This window comes from Vidua macroura, chromosome 8 (genome assembly GCF_024509145.1).
Source record: "Vidua macroura isolate BioBank_ID:100142 chromosome 8, ASM2450914v1, whole genome shotgun sequence".
Classification (NCBI taxonomy): Eukaryota; Metazoa; Chordata; class Aves; order Passeriformes; family Viduidae; genus Vidua; species Vidua macroura.
The window spans coordinates 82,355-103,142 of NC_071578.1; the positions used below are offsets into that span (position 1 = coordinate 82,355).

The window sequence follows — 20,788 nt, forward strand, 5'->3', positions numbered from 1 at the left end:
ACCCACACTGGCCAGATCAAACTGTGCCATCTCCTTGGCTGCTCCTACTGATCTGCTGGAGAACGACTTCACATTCTCACTACAGGCTGCTTGCAACTAAGAGCAACCTTGTCCTTCTGGAAGACTGTCTCCCGTTTCCCTTTGCCGGAGACAACTTTGCTAAAAGCAGGCGGACAATGAAGAGTGAGAACTGTCAGTGTGGATCTTTTGAAGGAAAAAGATTATAAAATATAGCAAGTTTTTGAAACCAGGTTGTGAGAGAAGGCAAGGAGAGCAAGTTAACAAGAAAATAGAGCTTAGAATAGCAGCATGTATCAGTATGTGAAATGGAAATGGATGCTGCCAGAAAGCACAGACAGAGCACAAGTTTATGGTATGATGTAAACTACAGGCTTTCTTTCGGGCTAATCAAACTCCTCCTCTCCTCTCACTCAGTCAAGGATTTAAAGTTAATTTCAATCCTCATTTTCCATTCCACTCACATTTCCACCACTTCCATAGCTAGAAGGGTTCTGATATTCAGTGACAAAAAAATAAAAAAAGGTGTATAATTAGAAATAATTTCTTTAAAAAAACCAAAACTTTCCTGCCTTACTTAGAGGAAGCAATAAAAAAAAGCAAAATGCATTATTCAGGTATTCCTCTAGCATCAGCTTTTTTTCCACTACCAGAAAAACCTAATTCTTCCAAACTAGTCTCCAAACATGACCTTTAACAATATCATTTTCCTATTATCTTTTTAAATAATGAAAGTTGTCCTTGTATTATTGCTCATAGAAAGCAATACCATGACCTAGCTTTCTTGTATTTATTATCCTAAAAACAGCTGTTAAGTAGCACAGTACATTTAGATGCTGTTGCAGATCAGTGTAAAGAGACTCAGTCACCCTTCCAAAGCAATCAGCGATCTCAAATTCTAAAATATGTGCCTTGAAAAACCAGAGTCTATAACTCTGTTCAGTCTGTTGGCTGCAGAGTCATAGCATGTTCACAATTACTTTTAGTGAACTGATTAAACTAAATAAACTGTTTTCATAGTTTTAGATATAAAGGCAAATATCTGAGCATTAAGACATTCCACAAGTGAAAAAATCTGGAAGTCAAACTGATCAATAGAACTATTTTGCAAAACACTTAAGCATAGAAACAGAGATAAATCAAATTCAATGGAAATGCACACAATTTCTATGAAGTAAGTCTTTCCCACAACACAAATTTTAAGTTCTCGGTAACATTCAGAGGCTTTTACTATTTAAACCGCTTCATTACATTACCAACTGCAACTTCTGCAAGGGAAAAAAAAAAAAAAAATCCGCTCTGCAGCTCTTCGCCGATACTTTAACCCTAGAAACATTCCCAGAGGGAAGCCAGTTCAGAAGAACTGACGAAAATAAATGAAAACTTTAAATAAATGGTCTTTAGAGCAGCACGCATATAGGTTCACCCGGGTTCTGCAGATGGTATACGAGCAGAGAAGCGGCAATTCAAAGCAGCAAGTACCATGCGATTCCTTTCTCTCAAGAACGCATCCCAGTAGTACAGTGCGGTCACGGCAGTACTGCCTGGCGCGGCAAAGCAGCACCTTGTCCTGGCCTCGGAACCCTTCCCAGTGCTTCACAGCCTGTGTTAGTCCATTCTGCCAGATCCAGCCTATAACTGAGTTCTGCAGCAAAAGAGGGGCTGTACAGTAGCAGCACTGGCGGCAGGGCCGGGCCCTCGGCGGCTTCCCTGCGGAGCGGTGCCCGAGGGGCCGCGCGGGTCTCTCGGACCTCCGTGCGCCCACGGAGAGCACGCGCGGGGACCAGGGCCACCCACGGGCGCGCTCCCGCCGCCGCGGCCCCGCTGACTCTCCGCAGCCAATCCCCGCCCGGAGCGGCCTCGGCCGCAGCCAATCCGCGGCCGCGGCGGCAGCAGCCACGTCACGTCAGCGACCGCCGGCTCGCCGTCCCTGCCCGCCCTCCTTCCCCCCGGCGCTACCGGTAGATGATGTAATTCCACTCCACGTTGCAGCACAAAATCCTGGCCTTTGTAAGTTACAGCATTAACAACTGTTTAGTCTAGCCCCAGACTAGTTCAGACAGCCCTACCCAGAGCACAAGCTGCTGAGCCATCTCCCACAGCGGCCTCCCTTAACCTGGATTCTCCTCGTTCTCACAGTCTGCAGTCTCTGCAGTCTGGTACACAGCAGATTAAGGGGATCTGCAGCCAATCTTCTGAGACTGGCTTTAGCTCCTTAGGCCATTTACATTCTTTCTTTTCTCCACTGCAGCCCAAACCTCTTCACAAGTGCAAGAGTGCTGGCTTTACTCTCCACTTACCTCCCATATCACATTTGAATTCACTTCTAAATTAAGAAAATCGGGGTAATTTAGAACCACAGAATATCCTGAGCACTGAAGGACCCACAGGGATCATCAAGTCCAGCTCCTGCACAGGAGAGCCCCAACCATCACACCACACACCTGAGAGTTGTCCAAATGCTTCTTGAGCTCTGTCAGCCTTGGGCCCATGACCAGTGCCCGACCACCTTCTAGGGGAAGAACCTTTTCCTGATGTCCAACCTAAACCTCCCTTGACACAGCTCCAGCAGTTTCCTCAGGTCCTGACACTGGTCACAGAGAGCAGAGCTCATTGTCTTGTCCCTCCAATTGGGAGGTTGGGAGGAAGCTGCAGAGTGCAATGATGTCTCCCCTCAGACTCCTCCAGACTGAACAAGGTAAGTGCCCTCAACAGCTCCTGGTATGGCTTTCCCTGGAGACCTGTTACCATCTTTGTAGCCCTCTTTTGGACGCTCTCCAATAGCTCTATATCTCCCTAATGTTATGGCACCAGAGCTGCACACAGTAGGTGTGACCTGCACACATTTAGGAATTTGGAAAACACCTTTAAGATCATTGAGTGCAACCACAAGACTAAGGCCATCAAGTCCACCAATCCGTGCCTGCAGTGGATGCAGCCAATCCGCAACTGTGGTGGCCCTAATCCAACCCTAAGTGTCACATCTACACAGCCAGGAAAAGCACTGTCAGCTGCCACAGGCACTGCCGAGTGCTGTAGATCCCTCCAGGGATGGTGACTCTACCACTGCTGTGAGCAGTGAAAGGGTGCCAGCGCCTGACCACCCTTTCTGTGAAGACGTTTTTCCTAATATCCAACCTAAACCTCCCTTGGCACTTCTTGAGGCCTTTTTCATTCATCCTGTCATCCTGACACTGATTCCTGGGGAACAGAGCCAGACTCCCACCTGGCTGCAACCTCCTGTCAGGGAGGATGGTACAGAGCAAGAAGGTTTTCCCCTGAGCCTCCTTTTCTTCAGGCTGAATCTTCTCAGCTACCTCAGCTGCTCCTCATGAGACTTGTGGTCCACACCCTTCCCCAGCTCCATTCCCTTCTCTGGACACACTCTAGTCCCTCACTATCCTTATTACAGTGAAAAGCCCCAAAACTGACTTTAGAATTAAAGCTGCAGGCCTCACCAGTGTCCAGTGAAGGGCAATGGTCACTACCCTGGGCATGTGGCCACACCATGGCTGATACAAGCCAGATGCCATTGGTGTTCTTTGTCACCTGGGCTCATATTCAGCCAGTCGACCAGCACACCCTGCCCTTCCTGTCATTCTTTCCCAGCCTGAAGCACTCCATGGGGCTGTTGTCACCCACAGGCAGGACCTCCACTTCAGTTTGTTGACCCTCATACCACTGGCCTTGGCCCATCAATCCAGCCTATCCAGATCCTTCTGGAGAGCCTTCCTGCACAACAGCAGATAAACACTCCTGCCCAACTCAATGTCATCTTCAAGCACTCATCACTGCAATTGGTAGAAAGCACAAATCTACAGTTTTTCATCTTCAAAGACACCACCAAATCCACAAAAGTCCCCCAGTTTAACTCGGACAATAGTTATACTGTTTTCTGTCCTCACCTATATTACCACTGTTATATTCCTATTAGAATTCAAACAACTTCCAACAGTATCAATTTGCATATTGCTGCAAGGGAGTTGTTCTGTGGGCTACTTTTGTTTATCTGTTTATTTTTTAGTTCAGTTTTGTTTTTTTAAATTGCTAACATCACCTTCTGGGATCAGGAAACAATCTTAAATGAAGGTCTCAAAATTGTGGAGAAAACTTCACAAAGAATGAAGACTATTCAAGTGGTGGGAAGCGGAATTCAAGACATCTGGAAAAACTTCAGTGTCTCAAGAATTAACAGAAAATCCAACTCACAATCATCTGACATTAACATATCGCTCTCTCCAAACAAGGGAAATTAAACAACTCCCCCAGCTCCCGCTACAAAGAATAAAAAATACTAAAACCACAAATCCTCCCCATCCTTCTCCCCTGCCCCACCCCCTCCAAAACCTCAAACAAAAAAAACATACCCCAAAAATAAGGTCATCACCTTGTTAGAAGTGAGATTTGGAGATCTTTACTTTGCCAGAAGTGGAATTTGGTTTAATCATCATAATGCATGCAAGCTCTGCTCTCCCCTCCTCCCGCTCCAATTACTAGCAGTTGCAGAATAAAACCAATGACAACACCAGAATGCTGGTCACTCACAAAAAAATCAGAATGGTAACTAAAGGTATATCACAACGGTTGATTTTTTTTTTTTTTTTTTTTTTTGTATTAAGACAAGCCTTTTAGGTAGTGGACTTTGCTGATCCTTGTAGGTCCCTTGCAACACAGAATATTCTGTGATTCTGTGATTCATTTTGAAAAGCTAACAAGAAATGGAAATGCTCTCATTTTAAGCTCACCTGGCCAATTTTTAGCATGTGCAACTTCTATAAAATGTGCTTCCAAACAAAAAGCAACAGGTTCCCCATAACCATTGCACATACTGAGTAGCTGCTTTTCTTTTTCAGATACTCAAATAGGTATCAAATTGTTAAGAGAAAATGCATACAAAATAAATCAGTACTTTCATTTGCCACATGAAACTAGTAGTTTTTATGGAAGGACCCTTGTTAGTGGCAGGGAATCCTAGATTTCCTATGTGGTCAGCAGTTACTTACCTTAGTGTACTTTGCAAGCATACTAAGAAGTGAGCAATGTAAAACTGCAGTTTCAGACAGTTAAAGGTAGTGAACCTTCAGTAATCCTAAAGAGAGCTCCATCTTCAAGAAAAAGCATAGAACTATCCTGATGGTAATAACCATATGTGTAGGCACACATACTTCAGTCCACCTACCTGCATCCCAGACATAATTGCAAGAAACACGAGTACATCTCTGTGCAAATATTTTATTCCCCAGCTAATTAATAAGACAAAAAAAGAGGAAAAAAATCACACAGAGTATCTGCTTTAATCAAATTTACTAAGTGAAGAACATAAGGACAGGTTAATTTAATCAAGCATGATTAAACCACTAATAAACTTCAAGATAGGATTAATTAGCATCTTTCAAGCATTTCCTTCTTCCTAACATCTCTTTACTCTTGCATCAATCAAATCTTGCTACTTTCTTCTACCGCCTGTTGAGCACAGAGCAGCAAAACATCAGGTTGCACCAGCTGTTAAGGTAAAGATGATACAACTAGCATCCCAGTTCTGTTCCAGTTTCCCTACATCCATCAAATGAAGGTTGTACAATTGCCAGCCATCACTTAGGTAAACAAATAAAATAAAACAAAACTCACAGGTAGAACAACAGTCTGTCAGATGCCCAGATAAAGTACATGGGTAGGACAAGAAAGCAATCAAAACCAGTTGAATACTCTCCTAGTTTCCAACTTTGTGGAAACTGGGGTTATTCATCTTCATACCACTGATGACTTTTACAGACTTGCAGTGCACCTACCTCCTCATTCCTCCATCTGCTGTCATGCTCGACTTGTCCCTGAACAATTCTAGCACCAGAGGTGCACCAGTTTTGCCACCCCTTTTGATCAAAGCTGCAATTCCTGTCCCCAAGCAAGACAGCTTGATCATGGTTATATTCTGGTCAGAGACTAACTGACCCACCCATCTATACAGGTGAATATATTAGCACCAGAAAGAGAGAAGCACAACAATGACTACACTGCCACTAAGACATCAGCATAGGATGTTCTTGCTTTCCTTACATCAAGGCTATTTCATATATATATGTAATGATCTCCACTGCTCTTCCTCCTTGATTACCCCAAACACAGTGCTGCATGCTAGCCAAGGGAGAGTCTGGAACGGCAGTAGAGAACAAAGTACTCAAATTTGGAGGAAGAAAGGATTAATATACTGGCATAATATGGTCTTCTATTCTGCATTTAATTCCTTAAGTTATAATTTCTACGATTCTATTTACTTTTTTTTTCACTACATCTTGAACTGACTTTTCAGAGTATCGTGTGCAATGACTCTCAGATGTTTTCTTCCCCAGATGCTGCAGAAAACCATAAAAATACCATTGTTTTTGTATTCCTAGTAAGACAACATGCATTAAGAACAGCTGAAGAATTACTGAAGCTAAGCCTGAAAGATGCTTTCTGTGCTATTGAACACAATTTTTATGACAATCGTGACAAAACAGTAGCTTAGAAGAGCAAGGAAGTACAGCAAAAAAATAAATCAGCAAAGCAGTTTGCAAAACAAAAAATATTTACTGACACAAATATGGAACAGGTAATATTGTTTCCAAAGTGACTAAACATAAATACTTTACTACAGAGCAGAAAAGAAGAAAAGTTTATTTTAACCCTTCGTAAATTTCTTCTCAGTATCCTCAAGAACAAATCTGGGAAGAAGGTAAACACTCTAAGTATCCATCAATTTTAGGGTACAGCATCGACACAGGCTTAAGCATGTGGAAAATTTTTATAAGCGTATGGAAATATTTGAGTTATTTTTCATTTGAAAAATTAAAACTCTTGACTTCATAATATAGAAACAGTTATCAAACAATTCTGGTAAACCATGTAAGCTTTGCTTAAGTCTCCATTATCTAGAGTTTGATTACTCTTTCCAGAGAGCTAGCAGGTTACTTTAAAAAACCTCTAATCTGATCCTGTTTTGTCTACTGTGAAGAAACAGTATGTGAAGAACACAGGCTTATCACAAAGTCGGGTCAAAACCTAGGGAGTGACTGTTACCTGTCATGCAAGTGTCAGGAGGGTTTAAATACTTTCTTTGGGCATGGAGGAATCTTGTAAGTAGACACAAGACACCGGCAAGGAAAAAGAAACCTCTAAGGAGCAACAGCTGTGCTCTCACAGATCTCCGGATGGATGAGGCCCGTGCAGCTCTTACCAGTTCGTCTGGTGCCCGCGGGGGATCAAACTGCGATTTCACACTGCCGGTAACTCCCCGCAGCAGTAACGCTCTGAGACCGCCGAGAAAAAGCGACCCCGAATCTGTGCCGCCCTGGAGAGTCTGCGGGGTCCGAGAGACCGGCGGTGTGCGGTGCACCGCGGCAGTTCTAAGGCTGAGCTAACTTCTTTCCCCCCAGAGCCCTCAGCCTTCTATCACGAGCGACACCGCAGCCGCTCACGGTTCTCCACGCGGAAGGGGAACGGGCACCACCGACGAAGGGCGGGCACAACTCGGGCACGGGACCGCCCCTCCGAGGAGGAACCCCCGCGCTCCCTCTGCCACCTCCGCCCGGCCGGGCCGGGTCGAGCCGAGCCGCAACCTCGCGCCCGCAGCCCAGCCAATTTCTCCGCTCCAGGCACTGCCGAGGCTGCTGTGGCCAGCTCAGCTTGCCGCTGCTCAGCCTGGCTCGGCTCAGCACGGCACGTCCCCACTCACCCGCCTGGCTCTGCACGGCGCAGCCCGGCTCCCCACTGCCTCAGTCACCGCCGCCTCACGTCGCTTCCGGCCCCGCCCCGCCCCCGGCTTCTGAAATTGCTCCTGCTTTGAAATTTAAAATTACGTCTTCCAAAGAAACGAGGGTTATGTTTGGAACGGACTTTAAAAATTACCTAGTAAAGACTGTCTTCACTTGGACAGTGTAAAAACAGACCCACTGCCTCAAAAAAGGGAGATGTTGGAAAGATGGCTCTAGCTAGAATGCTGGCAGCAGAGAAATTAGTTCTGTCTCAGCCCTTTGACATGGAGTACAAACACTCCATTCCTGTACATCTGACATACGAGTCTGCCTTGTGTGTGACAGATAAAAGTCCATCATCTGCATCATATCCTGAATATATCAATTCACTCACCACACTTTAAATACAGGCTCCATCTATTTCAAAAGCAGAAAATACTAGACATTATTAGAATCAACAATAAATACCCAGCCAGATCACCCCTGTAAGTTCTTTCTACATTCAGGGCTACCTTGAATGGGAAAAAGATGTCAAATGGGAGTTTCCAGTGCATTTGGGGCTGGCCTCGTGGAGGTTCTGGCCAGTCGGTCATGTCAGTGAAGGTAACGACAGTTGTCACAGGTACCATGCTTGTTTTTAAAAACTGCAACAAGAAGGGAAGCAAAAAGAGTTTAGCAGTCTTAACACAAAAGATATACCCCTCCTCAATTTTCTAATGGGGGACTCACAGTATGTGACTGGCAAGCAGTCTTACTTTGGGATGCTAAGAGTTAAGTGTCCTAAGTTTTCAGAGGAGTAAGACCTCTTTCCCAAAATTGATACTTAGCAGGTAAATTGAGGGTGTAGTAAAGATCAGTAGCTACTGTGCATCATATGCTAGAGATTTCCAAAATGGCAGCAGGGACTCAAGCTATGCTACAGTAAGCCTTCTACTCAGAGGAAAGACATACCAGCTAGTTAGTAATAAGAACAGATGCAAGCTAGCTTTATTTTTTATAAAAGATCAGCCGGCTCTTGGACAAGTGCTTGCTACCAGAAAGAACTGCCACAAGATGCAATCCTACCAATAAATGTCAATAAACTAAAGCAGGGGCTCAATACAATACAAATGTATTGCTCACATTTTAGGATGTTGTTTCAGGAAGGAGACAGATCAGTAAAGACCACACAGGGGACTGAACCTCTAAGGCCTCAGTTCTTTTCTGTTTTAACAGAATGCTGCAAGAAAACTAATACACTAGCTCTTTGAACTACATGGAGTTTCATGGCTACCTTGGGCTGATTTAAGACCATGCTGCTGCCAAAAGAGCAACCTCACTCCCTGCCCTACTTCCCAGCTCTGCATGCTAACATGGAGAGGGCATTTACTTGGCAGCATGCCTTCTGTGTTTGCACTGCTTTAAGCCAACATGTGAAATTACCATCTCAATCAGTTCCCTGAGAAGAATTTCAAAGATTGCCTTTAGAGCAAAATTCTGTAGAAAGCATTAAAAAAATTTGCAAGATAGACTTCATGACTCTTAAGAAAAAAGTACTGTGACTACTATTGGGAAATATTTGTGGCATCCCTCAAGGCGAATTAAAAAATACTTCTGTGCTTAAATAAAAAAACCCAAAATGAACAATGCATTGAGTAAAGTCTTGGTACTACATGGAGTATGCAAAGAGGCATTGTGAGCAGAGTCTTTGTGCACCTTTGCATCTGCAGCACCAGTCCCGAGAGCATCAGCATGGGGCACTTCAGCCAGCTCTGGGTCCATCCCGTAGGCCTGGTCTGCTGCCCAATGGTGGCTCCTGAGCAGTTCCCTTTCCAGAATAGCTACAAGACAAAACTCTGCTCACTTGTGACGTGCCCTAACGTTCCTGCTTCCAGCCAGTTTAACACCTTCTTGCCCTCAATGCCAGATCAGTCCTTGATCATAACTCACCACTTCTGAGCAGTTACAAGTAGAATTTCCCTGACACTTCTGACGTATGTAAGTTCTCCTATCAATGAGTAAATACACTCAAAAACAGGCCAAGTCGCCCCAGTCAACAAGAAGCCTCAAGATGATTGAAGTGTCTGGATCTTCAAAAACTGCCTTAAAATCAGAGAGATTAGTGCAGGGAAAAAAAACTCTATACACAATCCCTCCTGAACAGGTGGGAGAAGGCAACCATTAGCAACTTCTAGCATGCTCTTGTAGAGATCTACATTTTAAAATGTATTTTCATCAAGTCCAAATATAACTGTGATCAGATACTGTGGATGGGTGTGGAAATTGGGATGTTTTCCATGGGTTCTCTGTTTTATGGTCAGTTACTTAGACAACTCTCCAGTGATGCAGTGTTGTCTAAATAAAGAAAAGGTTTCTCTAAAGAATATTAAAGGAACTAAAAGATAGCTCTCAGATAGAGAATCTGTAGGCTAAAGCTGGGAAGTGACATAATTTGAAAGTAACGTGCAGCCAAGTATGCTTACAAATAGTTGCACTTCATAACTGTTGGCTATAGAGTAAATTGGTCCTTTCCTAAAATGTCTTTACTAACAATCCTAATTTGTAGATTTGTGATGTCACTGATGAAGTCAGTACTGATTCCAATGGCATGCAGTTTTTTTGCTGCCAGAAACTTGCTTTCTTATAATTAGCTTTGCAATATACCTTAAAGGTCTAAAGTAATTAGCATCAGTTGCTCAAGCAAATCAAATCTGACTCTCATTCTTCTTGATTAGGTAATCCTGAGGGATTTGCACCCTACACTTTTACTAGGAATGCAAGTCTTCTTCCTCAGACAGAAGTTTTGTTAATGAAGTCATGTAACAGGTGATTTTAAAAATATTTTCATGCGGTGGGGGTATCACTTTGCCTCAGAGCAATATGAGCTTTACATGTTTAACATCTTCCTATCTTCTTCTCTTCATGTATTTTGCAAGAAGGGAGAACAAAAGGGTACCATGAGATGCATTCAATAAGTGTGTAAAATCTCATTTAGACTGAGTCTGAAGTTCAAAGAGTATTAACAGATCAGACAGATACCTTTCTCAGTCATGAAGATGCCCAGGTGGGTGTCAGCTACTTCCCCTAAAGCCCTTACAGAGAAGTGTAAGCTTTGAAATATTTCTGCTGCCCAAAAGACTATGTGATATCAAAAAAAAAAAAAAACCAAAAACACAAAACAAAAAAAAACAAAAAAAAAAAAAAAAAAAAACCAAAAAAACCACCAAAAAAACAAACAAAAAAAAAAAACAAAAAAAAAAACAACAAACCACAATGAGATCCACTGACACATTCTTGAAAAAGACTGCTCATTGTCCTCCATGGTCATGTTAGCTGACAACATGCCTGCTGACATCACAAAATCACGGAATGGCCTGGGCTGGAAGGGACCTTTAAAGGTCACCTAGTTCAAGCCTTCTGTGATGGACAAGGATGCCTTCAACTAGATCAGGTAGCTCAGAACTTCGTCCAACCTGGCCTTGAATACCCTCTTTCTGGCTTACAGCCTTCCTCCCCAATTCTCCAAATATGAATATGATGCCATCAGCATTAGTCACTTCCTACCTGCTGGCGATTTCAGAAGCTCTAGAGGAACAGAAATATTTTCTTGCACAGATTATCAGCATTCTGTGCAGTCTATGAAATATTACTAAACTCAAATCCCATATCAAAGTTTTAAGAGACAACTAAATATTAAACATGGAGTTACTGGATGTTTATAAGTACAACTTTATACCAACCATAACTGAACGTTTAAAGACTGAGTCCTTAAGTGGCAGAAAGTGGTTCAGGTTTGAAAAGAAGCTATCTTTTCCAGTTATACAACTCAGTGAGGACAGTACTGAAAAGATCACAAAACAACCTTCCTCTATAGAAGGTTACCATTGCAGCCAGACAACTGTTAAAATGCAATAAATCTCAACTTACTTAGTTTCAAGCCCATCTGATTCCTTGGTTCGTAAATAACCTGTAAACCCCCTTTAATTACCTCTCTGTGTGAGGGAGGCAATTAAATTCCATACCTTGAGGGGTTGACACTGGTAAAAGTGCCGTGTACCCAGTACTTGAGCTTGTGGGTTGGATAGGAGGCCCACTTTAGTCCATAATATCTGTATCTCCAGGGTCACAGGAACCATACAACAGGAAGTGCAATTCACAGCCTGAAAATAAAATATACATGAATCAATTTAATATAGTATTTTAAAAGTGATAAAGGACCATTATGGCCAAAGCCTAATATTTTGATAATGCAGGTCACAGAACTTGAATCAATTACTTCAACACTATCTTTGTAACTTCTGGTCATGTCAACCACCCATTTTGGAGCTACATCCATCTCATTGTCATCTCAGCTCCAATTAGAATTAGTCTCAATTTACCTCTTGGATTTCACATTCCACTTAGCCATCCCCCCACAGATTAACAATTATTACAATACAATTTGCTCACAAACTTTAACCTTATTAGGTAATATAATAGGATATAAATATTCCCTATTCTGGAAAAGCAGAAAGGATTACAATAATAATTAATAGGAAGTAGCCAGCTACTATCAGTTCCAAAAGGCTGTCAGAAAACTATATAACACTGGATTCAGTATTTAACTCTTTTTGCCCATTTAAACAGCAGGAACAGGATTCAAGAGATAGGAAATCTGTCCGGGTTTGTTGGGTTTGAGGTTTTTTTTGTTAAGTAGTCTAATAATATGAACCACAATGACTGCTTTCACATATTAAGACCCCTGAGAGTCATAGGATCATTATACAAAAAAAGTCCAGATACCCCCACCTTCCTGAGGCAATACAAAGATATGAAAGGAAAAATATTTACAGATGGTCTTTTTCCATTCATATTACCTGCACACTGCAGTTCTGAATCAGAATGGCCATCCACTCTTCTGCCTGGGCTGAATGAGCACTGCCAGTTATAGCAAAGTCTTCTGTTCTGTTCATCCCCTGAAAAGCCTTGTATAACTTCTGCTGTATGTAACTACAGTTACTGTCTTCCAGTATTGGGGATAGGCTGGAAATGAGAAAAGAATACCTTTAAGAAAGTGATTTCCAGGACAAAAAAAAAAAAAAAAAAAAAAAGCCCAAACCACTATCAACATCCTTTCTTTGCAGTAAACATTTCTTCTGCTCTTATAATGAGTCAACAAGTATTGGTATTAAACAGATGCAGTTTCAATCCTCTCAGCAATGAGAAAGGAGAAAAATATGGCAGGGATAACAATAAGGAAAACTGACATCTCTTCAGCCATCTTATCGCATCAGCGGTCCTACACTTGCCCTGTCAAAAGAACGATCTAAATCATCAAAACAACCACTTTTTAAGATTCACTCCTCAACTCTACTCTTGCCCAAGACATATTGCCAGACTAAAGCCTCAAAATGTCCCAGAAGACCTTCACAATGTTCAGATTATTCTAGCAGTCCACCATCCTTCCTATATTCAAGTTCTCTTAGGAGTACGCGAAAGATCTGTAGAGACACATTGGTGACCTCAGGGAAGGACCTAGGCTCCATAGCAGTACATGAGAGACTACAGAAAAACATGCTGAGTACACAACTTCCAACTGTTAGAAAGGATGACTGCAGAGTGTGTTGTTACCTGATTTTGCAGCCTGTTCTCATATTCCTTCCAAATTGTACTGTGTGTCTGAGGAATTGTGAACAACTTCCATCACTTTCACTCCTTAATATGCTCATCTGACAGACTGCACATCAAGAAGCCAAACGAAAGTATAAACAGAAAACATACAACAGTCATCTTGTATTTAACAATCCACTTACTCCATATTCCTCCTTATCCCTATTAGGGCACTATAGAAGTTCAGACAGTGCAGCAACAAAAAAAAAAAAAAAAAAAAAAAAACCACCAAAAAAAAAAAAAAAACCAACAAAACCCAGTGATAAACAAAAACTCATAGCAGAAAAAGGATACATGTTGCATGGCACCACTGTTTGCAATCAACAGTGGTGCTCCAGTGATATAGCCAGGGTTTCCACTTCTAGGCAACATATGAGAAAGAGTCTTGGTCTACAAAGAGACAAAGGGAAGAAATAGAAAAAGAGGAAAATATTAGCACCCATGGCATCCGTTCATCTCCAAAGACCAAATTTGCATCCTCAAAAATGTAAATGTAAGCTGTTTTTTGAATGACAGATTATTATATACTATTTAAACTATTTGTTTCCGAGGACTCTTTCTTACCTGGCCAATTTCATTTGCAGTCCAGGAGGTAAAAAACTAAATGTCAGTATCCTGAAATGTGGATAATGCCAGAAAAGTTCTCAATACAATGAATTGCTATTGCTCAACATTTGTCTCCGAGGAAGCGAACAGATCAGTCAGGGCAATTCTACAGAAGAACTGCAGAACAAACCCTGCCTTGACCGTGACTCTTGGTGGACATTCTACTTCTAAATGGTTGTATGGCACTCTGGGCATAACTTCAACAAAGCTGCATTGCACACTTACCAACCCCTGAGGTCATCACTTATCCAGTTTTACATTGCCTCCATGGGACATGGTTTATGTGAACTTAACACACATTAGTATTTCCCAGATTTCTACCCCCTTCAAAATAACTTTCTTTCCTGCTGCACAGGCGAAGTTAAGTACCTGGAATAAATTTAGTAACTTCGTTCACAAACGCTAAACACGTCAGCTACAGCCCTAGCTTCAACTCTTTCCTTCACAAGGCCATGCTGCTGACTTATCCTCTTCCCTTCTACTTCAACAAACAAAAAAATAAACACAACCACCCCCGTGCTTACCATACCCCCCCAAAGAAACCAAACCCAAATCCCCCAACAAAACAACCCCCCCAAAACCCAAAACAAACAAACCCCCCCCCAAACAAAATAACCCCCCCTCCAAAAATCCCAAAACCAAACCAACAAAAAAACCACCAAAAAGCCCCAAACAAACAAAAAACACCTAAAACCAAGAGCAAAAATAGTCATATAAAAATAATCAGCTCCTTGAAATTTGTGCAATGAAAGACTGCATGCTTGTGCTGAGCCTGGATTTTTCTACTAGCATGGTTTGAGATCAGAAATGCCTCCCCTCTTCAATCATTCGCAGCCCAGGGTTCTGTTACTACTATACCACAGTGAAACTGCTCTAACCTCTTCAGGTGTCTTCTGTACAAAATTGAATCACAAGCTACAGACAACAAATGTCGTAAAATTCCAGGGAGGATGGGGATACTAACCCAGAAGTGCATGGTGAAGTGCTGCTGCAGAGAGGAGCTGAAGTTCACAGAGATGTTGCTGACTTTGAACTGGACAGAAACACTCTCAATCCCACTTGTGCCACTATATTCTATCTCATAGATCACCTGAAAGTCCAATTTAGAGAATAATAGGAGACAGAGTAAGGTAATAGGACAATGGCTTTAAGTTTGTGGTAAGCTGCTCAAAAAGGAAAGATGATTCACATACCTCAGAAACAACATTGGTGCATGTATTGTCTTTCATGTGGGGAGCTCCAGGTGGTGAGACTGCAGTGACATTTACCTGGAGACAGTAAGCATATTAACAATTAGTAATTGTTTAAAAGGAGAGTGTACTTTTTACTCTTTTTCCCTGCTTTTCCATCCAAGTCAGATCTACCTCCTTGCTGTGATCTGGGGGGCACATCACACTGCTCCAGATGCCCAATCTTTTTCCAGGAAAATAAGCTACCTCCCTGACTTTAGTCCTATCTATGCCCATTCATTCAAAAATACACCCTTACTTATGTCCTTTTTTTCTATAATGTCCTACTTTTGTCAAGAAAAATCTTGTCTCAGACACAGCACATTCCCACTTTCCCTTCAGAACCAGAAATTCTTTTCATTGGCAACAGAGACTGACCTTCATGGATGGCATAACGGTGTCATTAATTGGGACCTGGGGAAATAAGCAAACCATTTTACAATACCAATACAATGTGAAGTAAATTGCCGTGTTTGTGACTAAAGCCATAAAATCATTACAAAAGAACCTGAATATTATATTGACAAAATTACTTTGTTTATTCCAAATGTGAAAACATCATCATTTTGTAATCTATAAATCACAGACAAAGTCCACAGAAAGCATTTTAAAATACCAAACGACAAATTTAAGCTTGGCCCAGTTAATGTCCTGCCGAATGCAGGTACTTTTAAGTGTCACATCTCTGATGCATTCCTGAAATTCCACCTTCTGCAATTGAGCAAGTACTTCAGCATCCAGTTAAGGAATAACTGTATTTTGGCAACAGTGACAAAGAAAGCCCTGAAAACATGAATTAAATCTGATCAATAGACTATTCTCTACTAGTTAAGGAGATGCATATTTCCAGTATAAGGGTAAACTGAGTCATCAGCCTTAGTAAGTATTCCAATTTACAGTGCTGCTGTCTCTTGGAAAACCAGAAAAATTCTACAAGGTGAGAGGAGATATTTTCATATAACCATTCAGTAAAACCAGTGGGATGAACCCAGAACAGTAAACTGGTTACTTTGAATTTATTGTCAGGATAAATAGTAGAGAAATTGATATGGATATAAATAGAGCTAATATTAATATGTGGCCATCAGTATGATTTTAGAGATAGCACTTTATGTAAAAAAACCACCCTACTTCTTTACTGAGAACACGTACTGTTTGGTTGATCAAGCTAATGGAACAGACAGGAATACTTTGATAAACAATCTGTTTAAAGTGTGAGAGAATTTTAGATAGGCCATTAGAACTATGAAGTATCAATGAAGTACCTGTTAAATACATTAAGAATTTGCTAATAACAGAAATTTATTGGAAAGCAGTTTGAATTGAAGGATTACCACCAGTCATGAAATTTTTAACAGGTTTCCCAGCAAGAAGGCCTCAGCAATTGGGAGATCAGGAATGACATACCAGATGACCTTCAGTTTTACAGTTATCTGAAGTCCCAGGGAAAGGCAACACAAAGTCAAACAAGTAAGATTTTGAACAAAAGCAAGAAATCTGAAATGCACCTTTAGTACAGTGAAGTCACGGTAATAGGAAGCAGCATCTAGGACAGGGTCAGTCATGCAGCTCTTGCTCAAGTTGGCAAAAATCCGAGTACAGCTTGTGCTTTTACTGTCCAGGAAGCCTGGGTGAGATAAGACATTATAGCACATAAAACAGAAGCAAACCACCCTAAGATATTCTTCCCTTTTTACTAACCAGCAGGATTTCCATCAACACAAAGTCCACTGGCTCCCATTTTTACTGGCTGTCTAAGCATGCTCAATAGAGATGACGAATCAAAGTAGATGAGGATTGGATCACCAGCCTGAAAAGAGAATTTGGAGAAATCACAAAGTTACAGCAGAATACTAATGCCAAGGGCAAGAGACATATCTATGCTTCTTTGTGTACACCTTTGTCTAAAAGGTTGTCCAACCTCTTAAATACAATGCAACTTGACCAGAAATACTTTATACACTAAGGAATGGAAAGTACTGCAACATAAACAGTTCAACAATGTGCTCTGGTAACCAGGAGGGCCATCTGTGTCCTGAGATGCATCTGACTCAACATCACCAGCTGCTACTAGTCTGCTCTGCATGCTGGTATGGCCTCCACCTTGAGCCCTGAGGGCACTTTTGGGTGCCACAACATAAGCCATAGAGCTGTTGGAGAGCATCCAAAAGAGGGCTACAAAGATGGTGAAGGGTCTCCAGGGGAAGCCATACAAGGAATGGCTAAAATAACTTGGCTTGTTGAGCCTGGAGGAGACTGAGGGGAGATATCACTGCACTCTGCAGCTTCCTCCCAAGGGGCAGACACTGACCACTGCTCTCTGTGGCAAGGGACAGGACTCAAAGAAACTGCTGAAGTGTGTCAGGGGAGGCTCAGGCTGGATATCAGGAAAAGGTTCTTCCCCAGAGGGTGGTTGGGCCCTGAACAGGCTCCTCAGGGAATGGTCACAGTTCCAAGGCTGACAGAGCCCAAGAAGCATTTGGACAACACTCTCAGGCACAGGGTGGGATTGCTGGGGCGTCATGTGCAGGGCCAGTAGCTGGACTTGATGACCCTGGTGGGTCCCATCCAACTCAGGATATGCTATGATCCTATGATAATATGGCTTCTAGGTACAAAATAAGAATCTTTCAATCTGTTCTCATTAGACGTCATAACAGACAGGTTTAGTAAAAGCATATGTGCAAACTGTTTGCTATTTCTTTCAACTCACACGGTAAAAAGCAGAGAACGATGGCTGAACTTGTGATGGTGCTAAGAAAGAGTGCCTGCCATACTTCTCTAAGAACTCTGCAAAATCAGATTCTTTGATATCCTGTGGCAGTTGAAAATAGTTCAGCTTTGCTGGAGTTTGAAAAGAGGAAAAAAAAAGAAATCCACCAATATTAAGTTACTAGAAAAGGTAAGAGTAAATACTGTGCCAATATTTTTAAAAGGAATAACTTTAGTAATTGTAAGTTAGTTGGTACCTTATATTAATTAATCCATAGTAACACTTATAATAGGCTAATATGATCTACAAAACAGGATGATATCATAAGTACAGTTCATGGGAAACAAATGTTAATACACAAAGTGATTTTCCAAAAAGCTCTAGACTCCTTAACAGCTATCTTAATACGTGCCGTAATTTCTGTGAGATACCCATACTAGACACACCTGAAATTTGAATTACAAATTTAATTATCCACTTGTGACTTCACTAAAAGCAACATTAAATGGATTCAAAATAATCAAGTAAAACTGGTAACCGGTAAAACTCAAGATAAGTATGAACAGACAACAGGCATCCTAAAAAAACCCAGACTTTCTATTGGTATCCTACAGTGATACTTTCCTGAACTGGTGGTATTCAATGGTATGGTTATGATGCTATAATGTATTAATTTATTACTGCTAAAGCACTGTTATAAATGGCAAGTTATTAAAGGCATGCTGCATAGACTCATCCTAATATGAATAACTTTTCAATGCATTCAAATAAAGCATGTTAGAAGATTCAAGAATTACATATTCTACTGACAACAGGAACAAGTGGAACAAATATTCTCAATTACAACAGTACCAAAAAGAATTTATGTAATGCAGTAGATTTTGGAGGGAAAAAAGAACAGTAAAAAAAGATCTCAATGCAATTCTGCTGTTCAAGGGCAGAGTGGATGCTCAATGGTACAGCACAGCTAGCAGAAACAAAAGCTTTTTAATATCCAAATACACTATTAATTAAGCAGTCAAATCTTTCAAGGAGATAAAAGTCAAAGAAATACTGAGCTCCTACAAGGTTCACAAAAATAGGTGCACACAGCAGCTTGCTTAATGATCACTTGAGGATATCATCATTAGACTGAAAAAGAAAACATTTGCAGTTGCGTTACTCACAGCCATTTAATTGAGTTGGGATCCAGCTCATCACATACTCTTCCATTATCAAAGCTCAATACTTGCTACCACAGGTTAACATTACATAATGCAAAATATACCTGAAAACTGGAAGGAAATACCTTCTGCAACATAACTTAAGATATTCAAACTGCTTAAGTTTAGATACTGAAGGCCATTTAATCTTGTAGGAGAAGGTAAAATAAATTTTAATCTGCCAGCAATGGTTTCAACGAGGTGAAGTCAACCTGTGCATCACTTTCACTGGCCACAATAATTCATTAGGGCTTGATTATATTTCTGGCAATGGTAGCTCATCACACCATCCTGGAAAAGCTGCTGCCACAATCAGTTGAATAAAATATATGTGTTCCTGTATTTCCATAGGAAAGGCCACTAGGGAGAAGGCTGTTTCTACCAGAAAATGTTATGATCCTTCAGGTGATCCCAAATAAGGTCTTCCCCATATGTTCTTCCAACAAGCACAGAAAAGGCCGTGTGAACAGTGAATTCTGTACCCAGGTGTGCTACAACTAACATGCACATGCAGTCAAATGTTTAGGCCTCTTCAGTGGGCCTAATCATGTGATAGATACAGGGCCCAAATATCAAATGACTAAAAAAATCTGGTGCCATCAATCTGGACACAGATGTTTTTTTTCTGTGCATAACATTAAAAATTCAGACTCCTTTTAATCTTACTTTTAGGATATTATAAGTGGTGCGGGAAAAAGGTAAAATTTAGATTCCAAGTTACAGACTAAAAAGCCCAGGAGCCTGACAGCACTTTAAGCTGTAGTTAAACCCTTATCTAAATTAATCTTTACTGTGAGACCTACTGAAAATTGGAATGGGTAAAGTTCTAGCACTACTACCTATCATTCTATATATTATGAAGCTCTTATAATTTCTTTGTTCTTCCCTGTATGTAAAATACTTAGACAAAATCTGTAAAGAGCTGAAAGAAGGACAAGATATAAAAAGCTAACCTTGTTTTGACTAACTGTTGTACCTGTTAAGTCTCCTGAGCCAACCTAAAATACTCAAAGATTTAGGTCAGAAGCAGATGGAACTGTGTGTCATAACTCCCAGACAAATAACTCAAAAGAGAAAATGGTAAGTGTTCAAATGTGAGACCACAGCAATTGCACTGAATGCCAGGAACTGGACATTGAATCACTCAAATGAAGTACAATGTGGAAAGCAAAAAGAGAAAAGATTGCTAATGGCATATCCTACAAGAGATATGATTACCAGTGAAAAAAATCACCACCAGCAGAGAAGAAAGGTTGAAAATAAGGATTTATAATAAAGAATCCAAGACACAATAAGAAAACACTTTCTGAAAATTATAGTAGTGGGATGCTTTAAACGTCAACCCTCATCTGCTGCTCTATGTATAACCAACTACGTAAGGTATCTCAGACACATAAGCAATTGATAAAGACTTACTTGTGCTCAGCCAGAAACCCTACCCTTAATAATAGTGCAATAATCTTTTCCTTTGCCCTTCTTGAAAATCAGGGCAATATTCACCGCTTCCAGTCAGCCGGGGCCTCTCCAGATCCCAAGACTGCCCAAAAATCACTGAGAAAGATTTTGCCATGATATCATCTAGCACTTTGAGGACTCTTGGATGAATCCCATCAGGCCCCATAGATTTTTAGGGATCCAGCTGGAGCAGCAGATCCTGTACAA

General features: G+C 41.2%; 1 protein-coding gene and 2 long non-coding RNA genes across 15 annotated transcripts in view; 1 reads left to right on the forward strand and 2 right to left on the reverse strand.

Moving 5' to 3' along the window:
• Nucleotides 1–20,788, reverse strand: part of ALDH18A1 (aldehyde dehydrogenase 18 family member A1) — a 48,295-nt gene that overhangs the window by 24,805 nt on the left and 2,702 nt on the right. For 7 of the 11 annotated variants that reach the window (XM_053984232.1, XM_053984231.1, XM_053984235.1 and 4 more), the window contains 11 exons: nt 17,925–18,055; nt 16,913–17,021; nt 16,720–16,838; nt 15,590–15,625; nt 15,176–15,250; nt 14,947–15,072; nt 13,671–13,766; nt 13,338–13,435; nt 12,584–12,749; nt 11,750–11,887; nt 8,261–8,392 (listed from right to left, as the gene is read on the reverse strand). In XM_053984232.1, coding sequence (XP_053840207.1) covers nt 8,261–8,392; nt 11,750–11,887; nt 12,584–12,749; nt 13,338–13,435; nt 13,671–13,766; nt 14,947–15,072; nt 15,176–15,250; nt 15,590–15,625; nt 16,720–16,838; nt 16,913–17,021; nt 17,925–18,055 — 1,226 coding nt within the window. Of the gene's footprint in view, nt 1–1,500; nt 1,793–7,231; nt 8,172–8,260; nt 8,393–9,443; nt 9,569–11,749; nt 11,888–12,583; nt 12,750–13,337; nt 13,436–13,670; nt 13,767–14,946; nt 15,073–15,175; nt 15,251–15,589; nt 15,626–16,719; nt 16,839–16,912; nt 17,022–17,924; nt 18,056–20,788 lie in introns of those variants that run through there. The other 4 variants (XM_053984239.1, XM_053984240.1, XM_053984242.1 and 1 more) reach the window with 4 other exon arrangements.
• Nucleotides 1,943–4,306, forward strand: LOC128811001 (uncharacterized). 3 transcript variants are annotated; one of them, XR_008438196.1, is made up of 3 exons: nt 1,943–2,028; nt 2,582–2,720; nt 4,048–4,306. It is a non-coding gene; the product is annotated as an uncharacterized LOC128811001 (long non-coding RNA). The 3 variants fall into 3 exon arrangements; XR_008438195.1 differs by having other exon boundaries at nt 1,948–2,028; nt 2,591–2,720; XR_008438197.1 differs by having other exon boundaries at nt 1,948–2,028; nt 2,591–2,716; nt 4,089–4,306.
• Nucleotides 5,294–7,225, reverse strand: LOC128811002 (uncharacterized). The gene is made up of 2 exons (XR_008438198.1): nt 7,075–7,225; nt 5,294–5,520 (listed from the first exon to the last, which is right to left on the reverse strand). It is a non-coding gene; the product is annotated as an uncharacterized LOC128811002 (long non-coding RNA).